The 18,336-nt window shown below is 43.7% G+C and overlaps 1 protein-coding gene across 1 annotated transcript in view; it reads right to left on the bottom strand.

Moving 5' to 3' along the window:
• The window catches only part of FAT2 (FAT atypical cadherin 2), a 65,116-nt gene that overhangs the window by 27,530 nt on the left and 19,250 nt on the right, over window positions 1-18,336 (bottom strand). Inside the window, exons 8-12 of the mRNA XM_008015051.3 lie at window positions 17,807-18,017; window positions 10,502-14,554; window positions 8,785-8,981; window positions 6,087-6,240; window positions 2,339-2,572 (exon numbers count right to left, since the gene is read on the bottom strand). Coding sequence (XP_008013242.3) covers window positions 2,339-2,572; window positions 6,087-6,240; window positions 8,785-8,981; window positions 10,502-14,554; window positions 17,807-18,017 — 4,849 coding nt within the window. The remainder of the gene's footprint in view (window positions 1-2,338; window positions 2,573-6,086; window positions 6,241-8,784; window positions 8,982-10,501; window positions 14,555-17,806; window positions 18,018-18,336) is intronic.

The following is an 18,336-nucleotide window of genomic DNA, read 5'->3' as shown; positions in this document are numbered from 1 at the left end:
CCGCAGCAAACCCTGCAGCCACAGGAGGGGCTGAGAAGGGGGCTCCCATGAAGGCTGACAAGCTGGCTCGGGTATGTGAGGAGTTAGGATCTCTCCAGCAGGGGTCTTGAGTGGGGCAGGGAGACCCAAGGCCTCACTAAAAGGTTTTGGGGGGAACCTAATCTGCAAATCTATCAAACTATCGGAAAATATTATGTGGGGATTAGGGTCTAATATCAGTTTATTAATGAAAAACGTGCAGATAAAACCACCCATAGAGAGTTCCTTGACTGAGATAGAACAGCTCTGTAGCTTGATTGTGGTGTTGGTTACAAGAATCTAAACGAGATAATATTGCATAGAACTAAGTGTGTGTGTACACACACACACACACACACACAAATGAGTTCATATAGAAACTAATGAAATCTGAGTAACAAGGCTGTAGTCTAGTTACCAACAATGGACCAATGTCAATTTTCCAGTTTTGATATTATCTTGCTGCTATATAAGATGTTCCCATTAGGGAAGCTGCATGTAGCATGCACACAGTCCCCACCAGTCCTATTTTTGCAACTTCTTATGGAGTCTATAATTACGTCAACATAAAAAGTTAAGAAAACACCCATGGAAGTTCTTAGTAAATCAAAACACACAGTGTTTCTCCAGCTTTGTCTCCAATTCTGTTATTTTCTTTGGTTAAGTACCAGATGAAGCAGTTGGCCATAGTGTATGAAAAACACCAACATTTAAGGCTCAGCTGTGAGGTCCTGCCCCAGTGAGATGAACACAGGCCCTGAGCCTAAGGGTCTCACATCTCCCACACGTGGAACACACACTTCTCTGGTGGAATGGTGACAGAAGTTGCCTCTGAGAAGAGTTGAATTTATATCCATTAAATGCACATGCCATGCAACTTCCCCATATAGGCACTTATATGAAGAAACCATAATTTTTCTAGAGACAGAGAGATGCTGGTCAAGCCACACCTGGATTATTTAGTTGAAATATTTGGGTTGGAATAACCATTTTGGAAAGATTAATGGTAAATTGATATAAGGCCACTCTAGGAGCCATCTAGGAGATCTGTGTGATTGTAGAGGGCAGGACCAGGACTGACAGATGTCCCACTTGATAATGGCCTGAAGAACCATAGAAGGAAGGGGCTGCTTAGGAAGTAGGGAACATCCTGTCCCTGGAGGTGTGTAAGCAGTGGCTAAGGGAGCACTCACAGAGCCCTGCAGCCATTACATGGAGAGGTAGATAAGATGGCTTATGGGTCATTCCAGCTCTGATGTATTCCGGATCTCTCCTATCAAACCCATTTCTGCATCTCAAGCAAGTCTATTCCACTTGCACTTGTTACCTACAACACACACACACACACACACACACACACACACACACACATTTCCCAGGTCCAGCTACCCTGCCTTTCTGTTGACTGTTTGCCCTCTCTAGAACCCCTTCATCCCTCGAATATCTCACCTCCTTCAATGCCAAGCTAAAACTCACTTTCTCTAGGAAATCTTAATTTTACCCTGCTGGTCTCAAACAGAGCAGGTGTTTTGATCCTACTTTTATCATCATCATTTTCCTGTGTTGACCTGGCTACTCTGATGCTGACAGCATTTTTTTTTTAACCCTACCTGCATTATAAAATTTGACTCAGGAAAATTGGACAGCTTTTATATATACGTATATCTCTCTCTCTCTCTCTCTCTCATATTAATGAGTTATATATATGTATGTATACACACATGTACGTATATACAATCAGAATAGAACACTTTGTGGTAGCAGAAGCTATAATTGGTACAATATGGAACAAATATGTTTGAATGAATGCAATTTACCTTGTAAATTTTAAAAGAAAAAGAATTAACTCCAATGAAAATAGTGGCATCAGAGTTAAAATGTAAAATATTGAAAATGATTCAACTTCACTGTTTAGAAAATTGATCAAGGAATGTAATGGGTTTACTGGGGTTGGTGCCCAAAATTCCTTTCCTGAGGCAAATTAATCAGAATTGAAGAAGTCTAATTGGTATATTTCTGATTAAATGTTTGTACTTAAAAATGCCTTTGCGGTTAAATGGCAGTATTGAAAAGTCCCCAGCTCTAAGTGGAAGGGGAGAAACAATAAGGCTGAAATACCTTTTTCCTGCTTCAAAACATTGCTAAAATCATTTGTCATATAGCACTCAGGTGTGCAGTTTGAGGATAAATACTTTTTACTTTTAAGTGTCCACAGACTCAACAAGGAGGCACAGCCCTTACCAGTCCTAGAGAGACTGGTATCATTGGAAAGGGGACCCAGGAGATCATTGGAAATGGCCTCAATGCTTCTCAGACTCACCTTGGTCGGGATCCCGGGCAAATACTACAGCCACAGGGGTCTTCACTGTGGTGTTGTCAAAGACAGCCACAGTACAGTGGCTGGGGAAGAACCGTGGGGCATTGTCATTCACATCCTCCACATGGAGGGTGACGTCTGCCTGGCACGATCGGCCACCTCCATCCGTCGCCTTGGCAACAAGGTTGAACACATCCTTCCTTTCTCGGTCCAGGGCTGTGAGTGTGGTCAGCTCCCCTGGCCAGAGAAATGACAAAAGTTGAGCTTTCTCTGGGGAAATATTACCCAAGCATGTGCCCTCTAGATATCTACAGGAGACAAACACGGCCACACAGAGTTTTGTTCGCAGCAAGGAGGGGTCAATACAGTCAGGAAAGCAGCTAAGCCTATATTCCCCCACATCCATTCACCTCCCTGATTCTCCCAAACACTTCATCACATCGCCAGTTTAAGATCATCACCAACAGGCTAAAAATAGGTATATTCTTAAAGGCCAATTAGACAATTTCTAACAATATATAAAATGCATTTTCCTTTGGTTCATAATTCCACTTCTAGGAATATATATATTCTAGAGAATAATCAACCCAATGATAAAAATCTATGTATAAAGATATTCTCTGCAGCACTGTTTATAATAGCAACATACTGAAATCATCCTAAATGTCTTTCAAAAAGGGACTGGTTAAGTATATTATGATTTAGCCACACAGTAAAATACCATGTATGGTGTTATATGTATCTTGGTTTTCATGCGTGGCTTCTGCCTATAACTCCCACAGCCCTTGTTACACAGTCTTTTGTTATAATGTTGGGTGTGTTAGACCTCAGGAAGCACGATGTCTCTGACCTTCTCCTGCTCTCCTTTCACCTGCCCCAAGGCAAGACTCCCGTCTTTCCCCCCTTTTCCGATTGTGGGTTTTCAGACTCTCCCCAGAGAGGGTCCTGGGGGAAGTAATACTGACATCATGAGGCTCCCATAGCAACCCAAGAGGACTGGGTTCCGAGAGCTTCCACATAGCTGAACACATGGCGGTTCCTGGAGGGTGGTGCGCCCAGGGAGGACATGGGAACCCCTTTCCTCATGTCTCACCCTACACCTCTCTTCACCTGTATCCTTTGCAATATCCTTTATAATAAACCAGTAACCACAAGTGTTTTTCTGAGTTCTGTGAGCTGTCCCAACAAATTAATCAAACCCAAAGAAGGAGTCTTGGGAGCCCCAATTTGAAGCCAGTTGGTCAGACATTCTGGAGGCCTGGACTTGCAACCGGTGTCTGGGTAAGGGGGTACAGTCTTGTGGACAGAGCCCTCAACCCGTGGGATCTGACACTGTCTCCAGGCAGAGAGTGTCAGAATTGACTTAGAGGACACGTGAGTGGTCTCCACTGCTTGTTGTATGGGGAAAACCCACACACATTTGGCCACAGAATTCTTCTATGTTGATGATTGTTTTGGTATGGGAGCAGAGGAAAAACCTGGTTTGAGAGAGGTTTTTCCAAAACACCGCAAAACCAAAAATGGCCAGGCGCGGTGGCTCACGCCTGTAATCCCAGCACTTTGGGAGGCTGAGGTGGGCGGATCACGAGGTCAGGAGATCAAGACCATCCTGGCTAACAAGGTGAAACCCCGTCTCTACTAAAAACACAAAAATTAGCCGGGCGTGGTGGTGGGTGCCTGTAGTCCCAGCTACTCAGGAGGGTGAGGCAGGAGAATGGCATGAACCCGGGAGGTGGAGCTTGCAGTGAGCCTAGAGTGCGCCACTGCACTCCAACCTGGGTGATAGAGCGAGACTCCTTCTCAAAAAAACAAAACAAAACAAAAAACAAAAAACAACCAAAAATGAATTATGATAGAGCCTTGAGATACAGCTGAGTGAAGAAAAGCAACTTACAAATAGTATTCTACTTTCATGAAGTAATTATATAGAGATTTTGGAGATGCATGGAAAACCAGTTGGATAGAATATACACCAAGAGTCCTTATCTGTGGAGGAAGGGGTTATCATGCAGACGTTCCAGTTTCTGCATAATGCATAGCTACATTACTTGAATTTTATACCATGAACATGTATTATTTCCATATTCAGAAAAAATGCCAGTTTTTTTTTCTTTAAGTCCTTACTGATCATCCTGCAAAGAGCAGCAGAGAGAGGTTAGGTAACCTGCCTGGGTCACTCTGCATGCCCCTGCTGGGTTTAGGAAGGACAACATTGTCCCCTATCTACCCAGACAGCTTCCTGTGACACCCCTCTCCCCTGCCACCTCCTGCTCAGGTATCTCCAAGACATCCTTTGAGCTACTGGACCCAAGCCAAGTGTCAGCAGCTGGCCCTTGTGACCTAGGCCTTCTGTGCTGCCATCCCCACACCCTCCCCTGCAGCAGCAGGGCAAGAATCCCTCCTAGGTGGGCTGGTCTTCCAAAGGAAGTCCACTCCACCAGACTCTCACAGCCCAGCCTCTCCTGGCTACTCCTGGCCTACCCTGCAGGAATCTCTGCTTCTTATTCTGCTCTATCCCCTGGCTAGTAACAATGATAATGGCAACCCCATCTACTGAGCCAGACCTGGGCTAGGCTTCCATATGGTTTCTCACATGTGATCTTCACAACAATTCTATAAGACGTTATCCCCGGTTTGCAGGATACCTTGAGATCATGTTCTTGGCCATGACACTCACCTGCCTAAATCCTCCAGTGGCTCTAAAGGTGGGATTTGGCCCTGCCCACCCTGAGGCCTCATTCTTTGTCCTCTCTCTTCCCTCTCTGGGTACCAGTTTCTGGCCTTCTCTCAGGTCCTCAGTGTGCGTACTATTTCCCCAAAGAAGGTCTTCATATGAATTCTCCTGCCTTGAGTGCCCTTTCCCCTACTCTCTCACCGCTGGCTAACTCTTCTGTGTCTGCAAGGCTCACATAAAGTGGCATTTCCTCAGTGATGTTTTACTTAACCCCACTCCATAGCCCAAGTCAAATTCTGTTGCCAAATATTCCCATAGCTAGCAAAAAGACAGAAAGACAAAAGAAAGAGAGAAGAAATAAATAAATAAAGGAAGGAAGGAAGAAAGAAAGAAAGACAGGAAGAAAGAGAACAAGAAGGAAGGAAGGAAGGAAGCAGGGAGGGAGGAAGGGGAGAGAGAGAGAGAAAGAAAGAGGGAGAGAGAAAGAAAGAGAGAGAGAGAAAGAAAGAAAGAAAGAAAGAAAGAAAGAAAGAAAGAAAGAAAGAAAGAAAGAAAGAAAGAAAGAAAGAAAGAAAGAAAGAAAGAAAGAAAGAAAGAAAGAAAGAAAGAAAGAAAGAAAGAAAGAAAGAAAGAAAGAAAGAAAGAAAGAAAGAAAGAAAGAGAGAGGGGAAGGAAGGAAGGAAGGAAAAGGGAAAGGGAGAAAGGAAAAGGAAAAAAGGAAAGAAAAGGAGGGGAGGGGGAGAGAAGGAAAGGAGAAACCAAGGAGTCAGCTGTGCTAAAATAAATTTTAAAAGAATGAAATTAATCCCCTTAGCATTCTGCATTTTTTCTTAATTTAGCTCATTTAAAACTACTAATTCAACTACTCCATTTCCCACTAGATTGTAAAGACCCAAATCTTGTCTTATCAGCCTATTTATTATGTCACCAGTACAATGCTTGGCACATAGGGCCAATATATGTTTGCAGATGGATGAGTGAACTCCTGTTTCTTCTCCAAGGAGAATACCATGGCACTGCGCACTTGCTATTCAGTAAAGATGTTCTTGTCTTGATCCTGCAACTTAGGAAACCCACCTGTATGAGGATCCAGCTTGAATTCATGCGCCCCAGGGCCATGCAGAGAATATGTGATCTGAGCATTGGTATCAGTGTCCAAGTCTGTGGCAGAAACCTTCAAGATGAAGTGTCCTGGAAATACATCTTCATGAACCTTGCCAGTATAGACAAGCTACAGATGGAAAGACAAAGAAGAGAGAGATTGTGGGAACTGCATTCAGATCCAGAGAGAAGCAGAGTGACTGACTGAGGGAGGCAGAAACAGAAAAAGAGACACTAAGAGGGCAGAGATGAACAGAGACAGAGAGAGAGAAAGAGAAGCAGAGAGAGGGAGGGAGGGGAACAGAAGAAGGTAGAATAAGATGAAACATGCAAGGAAAATTGACGTTTAAAACAGGAAGAGGATGACAAGAGAACAAGTCAGAAAAGAGAGAATGGAAAAGTTCTGTCATCCAAAAGCCCACAGGCAGGGCTAGAAGGGACGGCTACAACTTCTTCCACCCAGTCCTTTGAGGTTTTTGGAGGAGGAAGGAGAGATGAGCCTGACGCAAGCATTCTGGAAGGTGTCAGGTCAACCTCCCCTGCCTCTGTGGCGAGGCCATGCTATTAAGCTTATCTCCCTGACTATATTCCCAGGACAGACCCTTGACCTCTGAGTCAGGTCTGGACTCCAGTGGCTCCATCGCTTGGCCCACCCTCCCTTTGCTGCAGGTACTATCACGGCATCTGAGGGAGTGGCAGAGGGGAAAGGCTGGAGTTCCCTGAGAATTCAATTTTTCTTCAATGGCTGGCTCTGAGCCAGCCTCCAAGCATCATGCTTTCAACCACTGTGGAGTGTGGGCAAGCATGGACCCCTACATGCCCTGGATGGAAACTTTATTCATTTTCTTGTTTTCTTTTTTTTTTGAGACAGTCTCACTCTGTTGTCCAGGCTTGAGTGCGGTGGCACAATTTTGGCTCACTGCAACCTCCTCCTCCTATGTTCAAGCAATTCTGCCTCAGTCTCCTAGGTAGCTGGGAGTACAGGTGCGTGCCACCACACCTGGCTAATTTTTTTTGTATTTTTAGTAGAGATGGGGTTTCACCATGTTGGCCGGGTTGGTCTCAAACCCCTGACGTCAGGTGATCCACCTGCCTCGGCCTCCCAAAGTGCTTGGATTACAGGCGTGGATGGAAGTTTTATGCCTAGGCAGGCTGTGTGGAGGTGGTTCCCCAGGCCTCTTTTTTCTGGCTGTAATGATGCTGTGAATCATCTCTGGGAGGGCCAGGGTGAGCCTGATCCCAGCCTCTCCCAGCATGGGGAGGACGGAGGTTGGTTGTAATGATGGCTGAGGGAAAAGAGAAGGAAAGTGACCACCATTCTCCCCAAAAAAGCCTCCTTCTGAGACCACCCCAAATATGGTCATCTCGGATCCTGAAAATACATTTTGCATGCATACCAATAACTAGACTCTTTTTTTCTACTATGCTTTATGTGACTGGCATGTAGAAGAGTGGAGGAAGAAAAGGTGAGGAGATATATGTATTTATGTGTGTTGCTAGGCATGTGTCTATACATGTATATGTGTGTGCAAGCAAGTTGAAGTTTGTATGTATGCAAATGCATATGTAAGTATGTTCATCTGAATTTATTATGTATGGGTAATTATGTAATTTATTATGTATTATTATGTGTGGGTGAGTATATGGATGATTGTGCTAGGTATTTAGGTATATGCTTATATGTTTATGTGTATACATGTATAGGTATTTGCCTGTGTGTGTAGGGTTGTAGATGATCCTTTGTTTATATGTGTGGGTATGTATAACTGTGCATTTGTGTATATATACTGAATGGCTGGATTATGATAATTTGAGATGTTATAAAATTAAAATGTTAGCAGTTTAACTTTATCTGTAAACTTTGAAAGAATGTAAATCCTCTCAAAATTAAAAATTACTTACTGTGTTTTAAAAAATATGTTTAAAATCAAAGTTCCATGACAGCAATTGTTGGTTTATGCCTCTAGGAAAACAGTTTCTCTCCTGACAAATGCACAGGCACACACACACCACTCAACATTTGTTCCCACTGGAAGTCTGGAGTTGAATTACATGAGATCCTTAAGAAAGTATCCCTCACCAAATGAAATTGCCCTATCTCATGTTTGTGTCTGTATAAGTGAAAGAGGACATCTCAATGGGCTAAATTACCCCAGCCGATGTGGAGAGGTGCATATATGGGCATGGAGCAAGGGGTTTGTCTGGGGCCAGGTCTCTATGAGTGTATTTCATAACAGTGAGTCATGTCAACAAGATGAGCAGTGCCAGGGATTTGCCCATTGGGCATGGCTGGCTGTGTTTGGAGAATGCGTATGTTACTTTCTTTCTGGATATGTTCTGCGGAGAAATAGACCTTTGTTGGGAATGTAGGGGGAGAGATGTGGACCATGAGTCTTGAACAGCTTGGTATATCCCTATGGGGGCCAAGGAATTACCTAGAATGGTCCCTGCCCCTGGGAACTCGTCTGAGGCTTGCTGGGGAGAAGCAAGGGAGGTGAGGTCAGTGATGGCCAGCCTCAGAGATGGGTCCCTTGGTCCTCCTTTCTGCTGCCCCTCACTCTCTGTTCTCCTGCCCCTCAATCTCCCTTCTCCTGCCCCTCACCCTCTGTTCTCCCGCCCCTCACTCTACCTTCCTTGCCTCCACTACCCACTCCGCCCCTCACCAGGCTCTCACCTGTGAGCACTGTGGGCTGTTATCGTTGACGTCCAGGACAAAGATCTCCACGGTGACCGAAGCCTGGAACTTGCCATCAGATGCTGTGACTCTGAGTAAGTACTTGGCTGTGTGCTCACGGTCCAGGGTCTTCCTTGAGGAAATCCTCCACTCATCTCCAATTTGGCTGATGCCAAACTGGCCCAGGGGGTCTCCCTCTAAACAGATGAGGCAGAGCTTTCAGAAGCCAAGCAATAGAAATGAACTCGGCTTTGTGTCACAGGTGGCTGCCCATCGGACACATTTTTTAGAATTGCTGGGAAAGCAAACATTTCCTTCCTTAACTAGGAACCCACAGTTCTACACTGAGTCCACTTTTTGCTGTTATGAAGCTACTTTGGACTTCAAATGCCTCCTGTTAAATGAAATTATCAATGCAAGAAGCATCACTCCAAAATATGTGGCTGAAGGGAGGGTTATTTTTGTGGCCCAGAAGACATGGGAGGAAGTTAAAGGGAAATAAATTTCAATTCTATGTAAATATCTAAGAGGCATAGCTATATAACAGTGGAGAGGTAGGAAGCAATGAAAAACACCAAACACTCCAAGGTTTTATTTTATAACTAAGGACCCACCCTAAGTGGAGGTTCTGTAGGAGCACTAGGTTTGCTTGCTAAATCATCTTTCTTTCCTTGACACTAATCACTGACAAGAATGTAGGAATATGGATTTCTCACTCTGACATCCTAAGATTCCGGAGTTCTAAGATCCAACTGCTCCAAGAATTGATAATATGTTGACATTTATTACTCTATTATCCTGAGATTTTAAGACTTCTGTGTTTTTAGGAGTCTGATATTTTAAGATGATAAGATTCTATTTTTCTACAACTCTGTATTTCAAACAGCTTTGATCCTATGTCTTCAGGAGTCTGTGGTTCTCGGTCAGAATTACAGGCTCATGGGCTTTTCACTGGACAGCTGTGAGAGCAGAAGGAGCCATGTTCATGGGAATGGGGGGGACATGGCACCTGGGGTGAGAAAAAAAAGGACACAGGAGTGAAGAAACTCTCTCATGGCCACTGGTTAGCTGGCTTAGTCACTGGATTGGGAATAGGGTAATTTAGTTTCACAGTAGGTATCCACTAAGAAAAGCAGCTTGTAGGTGTGGGTTTTAATCCCAGCCCTGAAGCAAGCACAAGAGTGTGACCTTGGTTGAAATTCTCCATCTGGGTCTTGGTTTTCACATATGCGAAATGAGGGAATTATACCTAAGGAAGTGCTGTCATTCCTACACTTAGGACCTGTGATTGACTAAGAAGCGTTTTTTATCATTCACGACTTTCCCTGGGCAGGACACTCTCCATAAAGATAGTCACTTGACAGAATTTTCATGGATCACGCAACTTTCTTTGTGCCTCCTCCATCTTTCAAAACACAACTCACAGCAGTTAGAGTATGACTCACATGAAATAACGAGACATCCTTTTTGGAAAGCAGTTTCTAACGTATAGGTGCTTTCTATAAATTACAGATCTTACCAGCATGCCTGTGAGGTGAATCATAACATGCATGCCAAGTCTATAGGTGGAGAAACTGAGGTCCTAGGGAGTTAAATGTGCCCAAGGTCACACTGCTAACAAGTGGCAAACCCAGGACATGAACCCATTTTAGGGCACCTCTTCCTGGATGTTTTTCAATATATTCCAGAGCCTACAGTCCATGACAGGTGTTCTTACCTGTGATGTAGCAGGTGACCTGCCTGTTCTGCTCAGAAATGTCAGCATCCAGGGTCTTTAGAGTCACCACTAGTTTGCCAGGCTCACTGTTCTCAACCACAGATCCTCTGTACTCTTCAGAAGCAAATCGGGGAGCATTGTCATTCTCGTCTGTAATGGAGACCTGAACCAAGGCCTGAGAGGATAGCTGGATGGTCTGTCCATGGTCATAGGCCACCACATGAAAATGATAAGTCTGGCAGGTCTCACAGTCAAGTTCCTGAAGTGTGGTGATCCAACCACTCTCACTATCAATGGCAAAGAGCTCATGGACATTGCTACCAGGGTCTGCAGACAGCCTGTAGCTCACCTGGCCATCTCTCCCAGTATCCTTGTCAATGGCAGTCACCTGAATGACTGAGGTCCCCACTGGCATATTCTCAGTGAGGACAGCCTTATATGGATCAGCCTCAAATACAGGCCTATTGTCATTGACGTCTCCCACTTGGATGTTGACAGAGACCAAGGATACCACGTCACTGTTCTGAAGGCAATGTGCCATCACATCAATCTGGTACAATTTGGTGGATTCATGGTCCATGGGCTTCCTCACCTTTATGACCCCTGTGTCTGGGTCCAGGGAGAAGACACCATCCTTGTTGCTCTCAGGTGTGGTGCCCCGCACTAGACTGTAGATGACTGGATCTTGAGCTGCCACTGCTTTAACAACCCCAATTTCAGACCCCTCTGGAAGGTCTTCAAGTGCAGAGAAAGTATACAGAGGTTCAGAAAATTTCGGCAAGGATACTTTTTTAGGAACCACCTGAAGTCGTACTGGTACCAGAGAGTTCCAGTGAGGAGGGCCTCCATCTTGGGCTTTGATGAAGAAGTCAAGGGTCTGATTTTCCAATCCCACCAAGCTGTCTTTCACCTTGACCACACCAGTGACTGGGTTAATTTCAATGACATCTTTAACTAGGTCCTCTGGATTCATTGAGTAGGTGACATCTGCATTCTGACCTTCATCTGCATCATAGGCCAACACCTGGATAACCGGAGAGTCTTTACTGACATTGGATTGAATGGATACTGTGTACTCAGATGCTTTGAACTGTGGAGGGTTGTCATTTTCATCTGTGAGGATGATCTTCACTGTGCAGAAGGCTACTCTTCCTCCCCCATCCCGAGCCATGACCTTAATAGCAATGACCCTCTCTGTTGAATTTTCCCGATCCAGTTTCTGTAGAGTGGCAATCTGGCCATTGGGGTTTATGGAGAACTTCTCACTTGCTAGTTTATTGATGATAGTATAATCTACAGTGCCATAAGGACCACTATCTTTGTCTATGGCTAGCAAATCAATCACCTTGGTTCCAACCATTGCATTCTCTGCTAATTCTGCCTCATAAAGGTGCTGCTGGAACTCTGGGCTGTACTTGTTGACATTTGTAGTGTTGATGTACACAGGCACAGTTGCTCGGAAGACTCCATCAGAAGCGCCTATCCTCAAATTGTAAGAGGAGTCCAAGTGCTTTTTGCAAAGGTTGAACATAGAAATTATTCCTGATGAGCTGTTAATGGAGAAGTGCCTGTCCTGATTGCCAGAAAGAATTAGGTACTCCAGGCGGGAGGTATCCCTGCTATCAGGGTCAATAGCCTGGACTTTAAGAACCAGGTGTCCACAGGTTGCCAATTCACTGACATTGGCTTCATATTGAGGTTGTCTGAACTCTGGGGGGTTGTCATTGATATCAGACACATTGACAACCACAAGGGTTTCACCAGTGAGTGGGGGATCTCCTTTATCCATGGCCCTGACTTTCACATGAAAGTGTTGTTGGGCTTCATAATCCAGTTCTTGAACTGTGGACATCTCCCCTGTGCTCCCATTGATCTGGAAGAACTTGGAAACATCTGAGCCATCCTCCACAATCTGATAAGAGACGTCACGGTTCTGCCCTGAGTCCCGGTCAGAAGCCAACAGTTGGATCACAGGGGTCTGAGCAGGCAAGCCTTCTGAGATGGAAGTGGTATAGACCAATTGGGAAAAAGTAGGAGGGTTATCATTGACATCCTCCACTAGGACTTCCACTGTGGCTTCAGAAAATGACCCCAGAGCTGTATCCGTGGCTCTGACTGTGAACACATGTTTGGTCTTGGACTCATAGTCCAAAGGCCCTGTTACTGTTAGGACACCAGTCTTAAAGTCAGTGGTGAACAGCATCAAGGGTTCTTCCTCCACAATGTTGTAGATGAGCCGGAGTCCCTCTGGACTCCGGGCCTGGGTATGGAGAATTGGGGTATAGAGGGTGATATTTTCAGGTACTCTGACTTTGTAGTAAGGACTCTGAAACAGTGGGTTGGATTTATTTCTCACAGTGACAAGCACCTCTTCCTCACTCTGGAGGGATGGTGTTCCTCCATCCCGAGCAATGACTTTGAGGCGATACTTATTTAAAGCTTGATAATCAAAGGGTTTCTTGAGTGTTATGTCCCCAAGATAGGGGTCAATTCGGAAATATGTGTAATCTTCTGCAAATTCATATGTAACGGCCCCATTTGTCCCCAAGTCCTCATCAGTGGCAGATACCTGAAAGAGAACATCCCCTGGCTCTGTGCCATCTTGAATGATTGTGTAATAGGGCAGATGCTTAAATTTGGGGGGATTGTCATTGACATCCTCAATAGAGACTCTGACCAAAGCCTGAGCCACCCGCTGAGGCGTCCGATTGTCTCTCACTTCCACGGCCAGCTCGTGAGTGTCCTGCTGCTCCCGGTCAAATGCCACACCTCTTGTCTGCAACACACCTGCTGACTGGACCATATGAAACATATCTGTGCCATTCAAGAGGAAGTAGGAAAGGGTGTCATTCAAATGATTGCCCTGGGCACCAAGAATCACCAGTGCCTTTCTGTCCTGTAAGTTCTCCTTCACAGCTGCTGTATAGACATCCTGATCAAACTGCAAGCTTTTGTCAAGCACTTGGGTCAAAGAAATTTTTACCAGTGCAGTGTCTTGATACAAGCCATCAGAAGCCCTGATGGTGAGCTTCCGAGAGAGTCCCAGGAAAGCAGGATTCAGCACAGATATGCTACCAGTGATAGGATGGATGGTAACAGCTTCATCAGCATTGCCAGTTTTGATGCTATAATTGACTTCTGAGTCATCATCACTGGCCCGCACCATGAGAAGCTCCATGCCTGGATGGATAGGTCCCACTATTGCTACCTCATATATCTGTTCTGAGAACCTGGGAGGAGAGTCATTCACATCTCTGACATGAATGATGACTTGGGCAGGTCTGGGGGCAAATAATATGGGGCTTCCTTGGTCATGGACATAGACACAGAATTGGAAAGAGGGCATGCTCTCATAATCCATCTCTGATACAATGGTTAGTGTTCCCATGCTGGGATCAATTTTGAAAAACTTCAAGGCCTCCGGCTCCAAAATTTTATAGACCAACAAGGAATTAGTTTCTTTGTCACTGTCAGAGGCATGAATCACAAAGGGGTTGTTGTTTTTATCCATGATCATGCTGTACAATGGAGCTGCTTCACTAATTTGGCCCACAAAAGTTGACTTTAAGAACATAGGAGCATTGTCATTTTCATCAATTATGTCAACCACCACCATGACATCAGTAAATGCACCTGCCATATTGCTGCCTCGGATTTTCAGCTGGTAAGACGAGATTTTCTCATGGTCTAAGTTCTTCTGGGTGGAAATGAGGCCAGAATATGAGTTCATAGAGAAGACTCCATCCTTGTTTCCCTCTCTTAACTCATAGGTAACTTCAGAGGAGCTCATAGCAGAGACAAGGAGGATTGGGGAACCAACAGGGATTGATTCAGGGATTTCTACGAAGTACTCAGATTTTGAAAAGATGGGGGCGCTCCTATCTGAGGGGTAGACATGAATGATCACTGTAGCCAGGTCATGCCTTTGTGGGGAGCCTTGATCTTCTGCCTTCACTGTCAGAGTATGTGGGGCATGATTTGCCCGATCAAGCTTTTGAGCTAAAGTAATGATGCCTAGCAGGGCATTGATGTTGAAGAAACCTTCACCGTTCCCTGAAACAGAAGACAAGACAAACAAGTTTGCCACACCCTCGAGAGGTTATCAACTAGGCTTTCTAGATCAGTAAAGGGACCATCAGACAAAACCTGGATAGAGCAAAATCTGCATATAGTGTACATCCACCATGGATATAGTGTATAGAGTAGATACTTTATAAAATCTCTAACATGGTGCACGTAGTAGGTGCTTCATATCATACTGTCAATTATCACTAAGTTTCTGGGACACAACTTAAGCTACAAACCAAAGCTATAGTAGGTCTTTGAAACCAAACAAGGAGGCTCCACCCTGAATTTCAGTGAAGCCTTTCGTAGGAAAAGCTTCATTTTGCATTATACAGAATTTGTAACCATCTTTTGTATAACCTTTTTTTTTTTAGAGTCAGGGTCTTGCCTGTCACCCAGGCTGGAGTGTAGTGATGTGAGCATGGCTCACTGCAGCCTTAAACTCCTAGGCTCAAGTGGTCCTCCAGCCTCTGCTGGGATTACAGGTATGAGCCACCACCGTGCCTGGCTACATTTTTAATAGCTTTGGTTATATAGAACACCCATATCTCGAGGCTCCTGAACAAATGTCTTTGCCCTATGCCTGTATTTCCTAAACTCTAGGCATTCTCACATCATCTTTATAATTTTTTCAATAGCCATCTATTGCCTGTGTTATGTTACACTATTATTTAATTGATGTTTTCCTTTAAATTAATTCACTCAAAATTTGATAAATATTTTAAAGGTAACATTATGTTGCTTCTTTAAATAAAAACACCGTATTGCTTACCATAAATCAGAAGTTACCATAAAAAGAAGTCAACAAAAAAATACCTTATTAAAATCGAGATAAAATTTACTGCTTGCCAAAAGGTTTGAGCCTGTGAGCTATCCCCTTTCTTTGGTAGACAAAGAGTGGCCGGTGTTAGAGAAGACGACAAGACATTCTAGAACCCAACAGAGGCTTTGTTCTTCATTCTATCAGGGAGCCTGAGTAATTTAAAGAGGAGTGCTTTCTCCATGCCCAATAACCTTTTAATGCCATTAAATGAGTAATAGTTGAATTGTTTTGCTCACCACCACAGGTACAGGCCTTAACACTTGAGAAAATACTGCTGTTTACATGTCTTACTCCCTCTATCACATGGGTGCATATTTTATTATTTCAACAGCAAAGCAAATGGCTAAGTTTTGTCATAAACTTTCAATCTGATTCTTCCACCTCTGAAGCCCTTCTCCCGCTGACTGGTTAGGTGATTTGTCATATAACCGCTAAATTCAGTCAAAGAACATGGTTTTAAAGAGTAAGTAGTCGTTTTAAAGTGATTCCATTAAAAGCAGCTAAGTTAACAACCTAGATGTAATTCTGATTATAATTTATGATATAATATCACACTGCTGAAAGAAATAAATCAGGGCACAAAATTGTATATTCATTATGATCTCAATATTACAAAAATATGCATAGGGCAAGATGAGAGGGAAAGACAGAAAATCATTCTTTTGGGGTGATGAAAATGATGGCTGTGTGTTGTGTTCTTTATACATTCCTGTATTTTTCATGTTTTCAAAAATGAGCATGTGTGGCCGGGCGCAGTAGCTCAAGCCTGTAATTGAGAGCACTTTGGGAGGCCGAGACGGGCGGATCATGAGGTCAGGACATCGAGACCATCCTGGCTAACATGGTGAAACCACGTCTCTACTAAAAAAATACAAAAAACTAGCCGGGCGCGGTGGCGGGTGCCTGTAGTCCCGGCTACTCGGGAGGCTGAGGCAGGAGAATGGCGTAAACCCGGGAGGCGGAGCTTGCAGTGAGCTGAGATCCGGCCACTGCACTCCAGCTTGGGTGACAGAGCGAGACTCCGTCTCAAAAAAAAAAAAAAAAAAAAAAAAGAGCATGTGTTACTTCTATAATCAGAAGAATATTTTAAAACTAATCTAATCTGGAAAATAAAGTCGTTATCTCCATCAGTGAGGTTGGCAATGAGATAAAAGATGTGATTTCATTTCATAAATCACAAAAAGCAAGCAATGCATTATAAACCATATTTTTCTTCTTTGGGGGTGAATAGACTTCTGTTATATGGCAACTGTTTCTTCCAAAAAGAAAAGTTAAAGCTACTGGCTTTATACAGTACCAGTAGCTACTATATAAGCTACTGGCATGCAATAAATGAACATTAGGTCTTGCGAGGGCAGACAGCAAATTATGTTCATCTTTGTTTCTCATAGCAACTAGCTCTATGAAGTATTATTATTAAATATAATTATTACTATTAAATATCATTAATTATGTATTACAATTATTACAAATTATCATAATAACTAGTTGGATACTGGATATTATCATTTTTGTTATAGTAATTGCTTATAATTAACACTTATCAATGATAGTAGTAGCCCCTGGCATTTGTACAATATTTCAATTTACAACATATATTAACATACATTTTCTTTTTTGAGATAGAGTCTTGCTCTGTCACCCAGGCTGGAGTGCAGTGGTGCAATCTCAGCTCACTGCAACCTCTGCCTCCCAGGTTCAAGCGATTCTCCTGCCTCAGCCTCTCAAGTAACTGGGATTACAGGTGTGTGCCACCATGCCCGACTAATTTTGGTATTTTTAGTAGAGATGGAGTTTCACCATCTTGGTCAGGCTGGTCTCGAACTCCTGACCTCAGGTGATCCACCCGCCTCAGCATCCCAAAGTGCTGGGATTACAGGCGTGAGCCACCGTGCCCGGCCAACATACATTTTCTCTTTTACTCTTTGCAATGACTTTCTGGCACAGGTAAAATTATTCCCATTTTTCAGATGAAGAAACCCATATAATAGATACTAAATCACTGTGCAGCCTTATCAGAAAATAAAAATTACTTCTAAAACTATGCCATACAACTCATAAAATATTCTAACATACATACATGAAGTTATTACATTTTTAAATGTTGCATGGACTTCATAAATATCTTCTACATGTTTGGTCACTGGTGGGTTTATATAATATATATGCAAATCCTCCCACAGCATGAGTGGTCCTTACTCATACTGTAGTAGTTATGTTATTACTATCTTTGGATAGTAATAGTATGTTTGGAAGTGCATTAATTTAGGTAGTCCCAGGGAATGCTCTAGAATTATTGTTTGCCACGGCTTAATGAGCTTGGTACTCGATTAATTTGCAAATTCATGCCTCTAGTGCTTTCCTTTCTTTCTAAAGCATCTTGACCCATCCTCTGAGCTCATGGCCAGGCCTCTCACCTTTCAGGAGGGAGTAGTAGACCTCAGCATTGACTCCCCGGTCAGCATCCATGGCTCGGACCTGCAGCAGCTCTGTGCCAGGGACTATGGTGTCAGGAACACTTGCTTCATAGTGGAGCTGGGTGAAGCGGGGTGGGTGGAGGTTTCCATCCTCCACACGAACGGTCACCCACACAAAGTTCCTCTTGATGGGTATTTCCTGGTCTCGGACCTATGGGCCCAAAGGGGTAATTGGGTGAGCAGCAAACGGAATTAGGACGAGGCAGGGTTAGGGTAAGGTCAATGAACTAGAATGCCAATTTAAAATATGCCCAGTTGTAACTAACTCTCCGTATTCTTTTAAATCTTGTTCTAATCTATGCTCTTTTTCTTCTTTTGTGTAAATTTGTCAGTCAATGATTCCTAGGCTCAGCTATTTTAATGGATAATTCTATTTTAGGAGAAAGGCAGAAATAGGCAGAGAAGCAGTGTTTTCCAAATTACATCTCAGAGAATAATACTCATTCTTCAAGATGTTAACATGTTATGCA

Source organism: Chlorocebus sabaeus, chromosome 23, assembly GCF_047675955.1.
Source record: "Chlorocebus sabaeus isolate Y175 chromosome 23, mChlSab1.0.hap1, whole genome shotgun sequence".
Lineage (NCBI taxonomy): Eukaryota > Metazoa > Chordata > Mammalia > Primates > Cercopithecidae > Chlorocebus > Chlorocebus sabaeus.
This window is presented reverse-complemented; position numbering and strand designations above follow the sequence as displayed.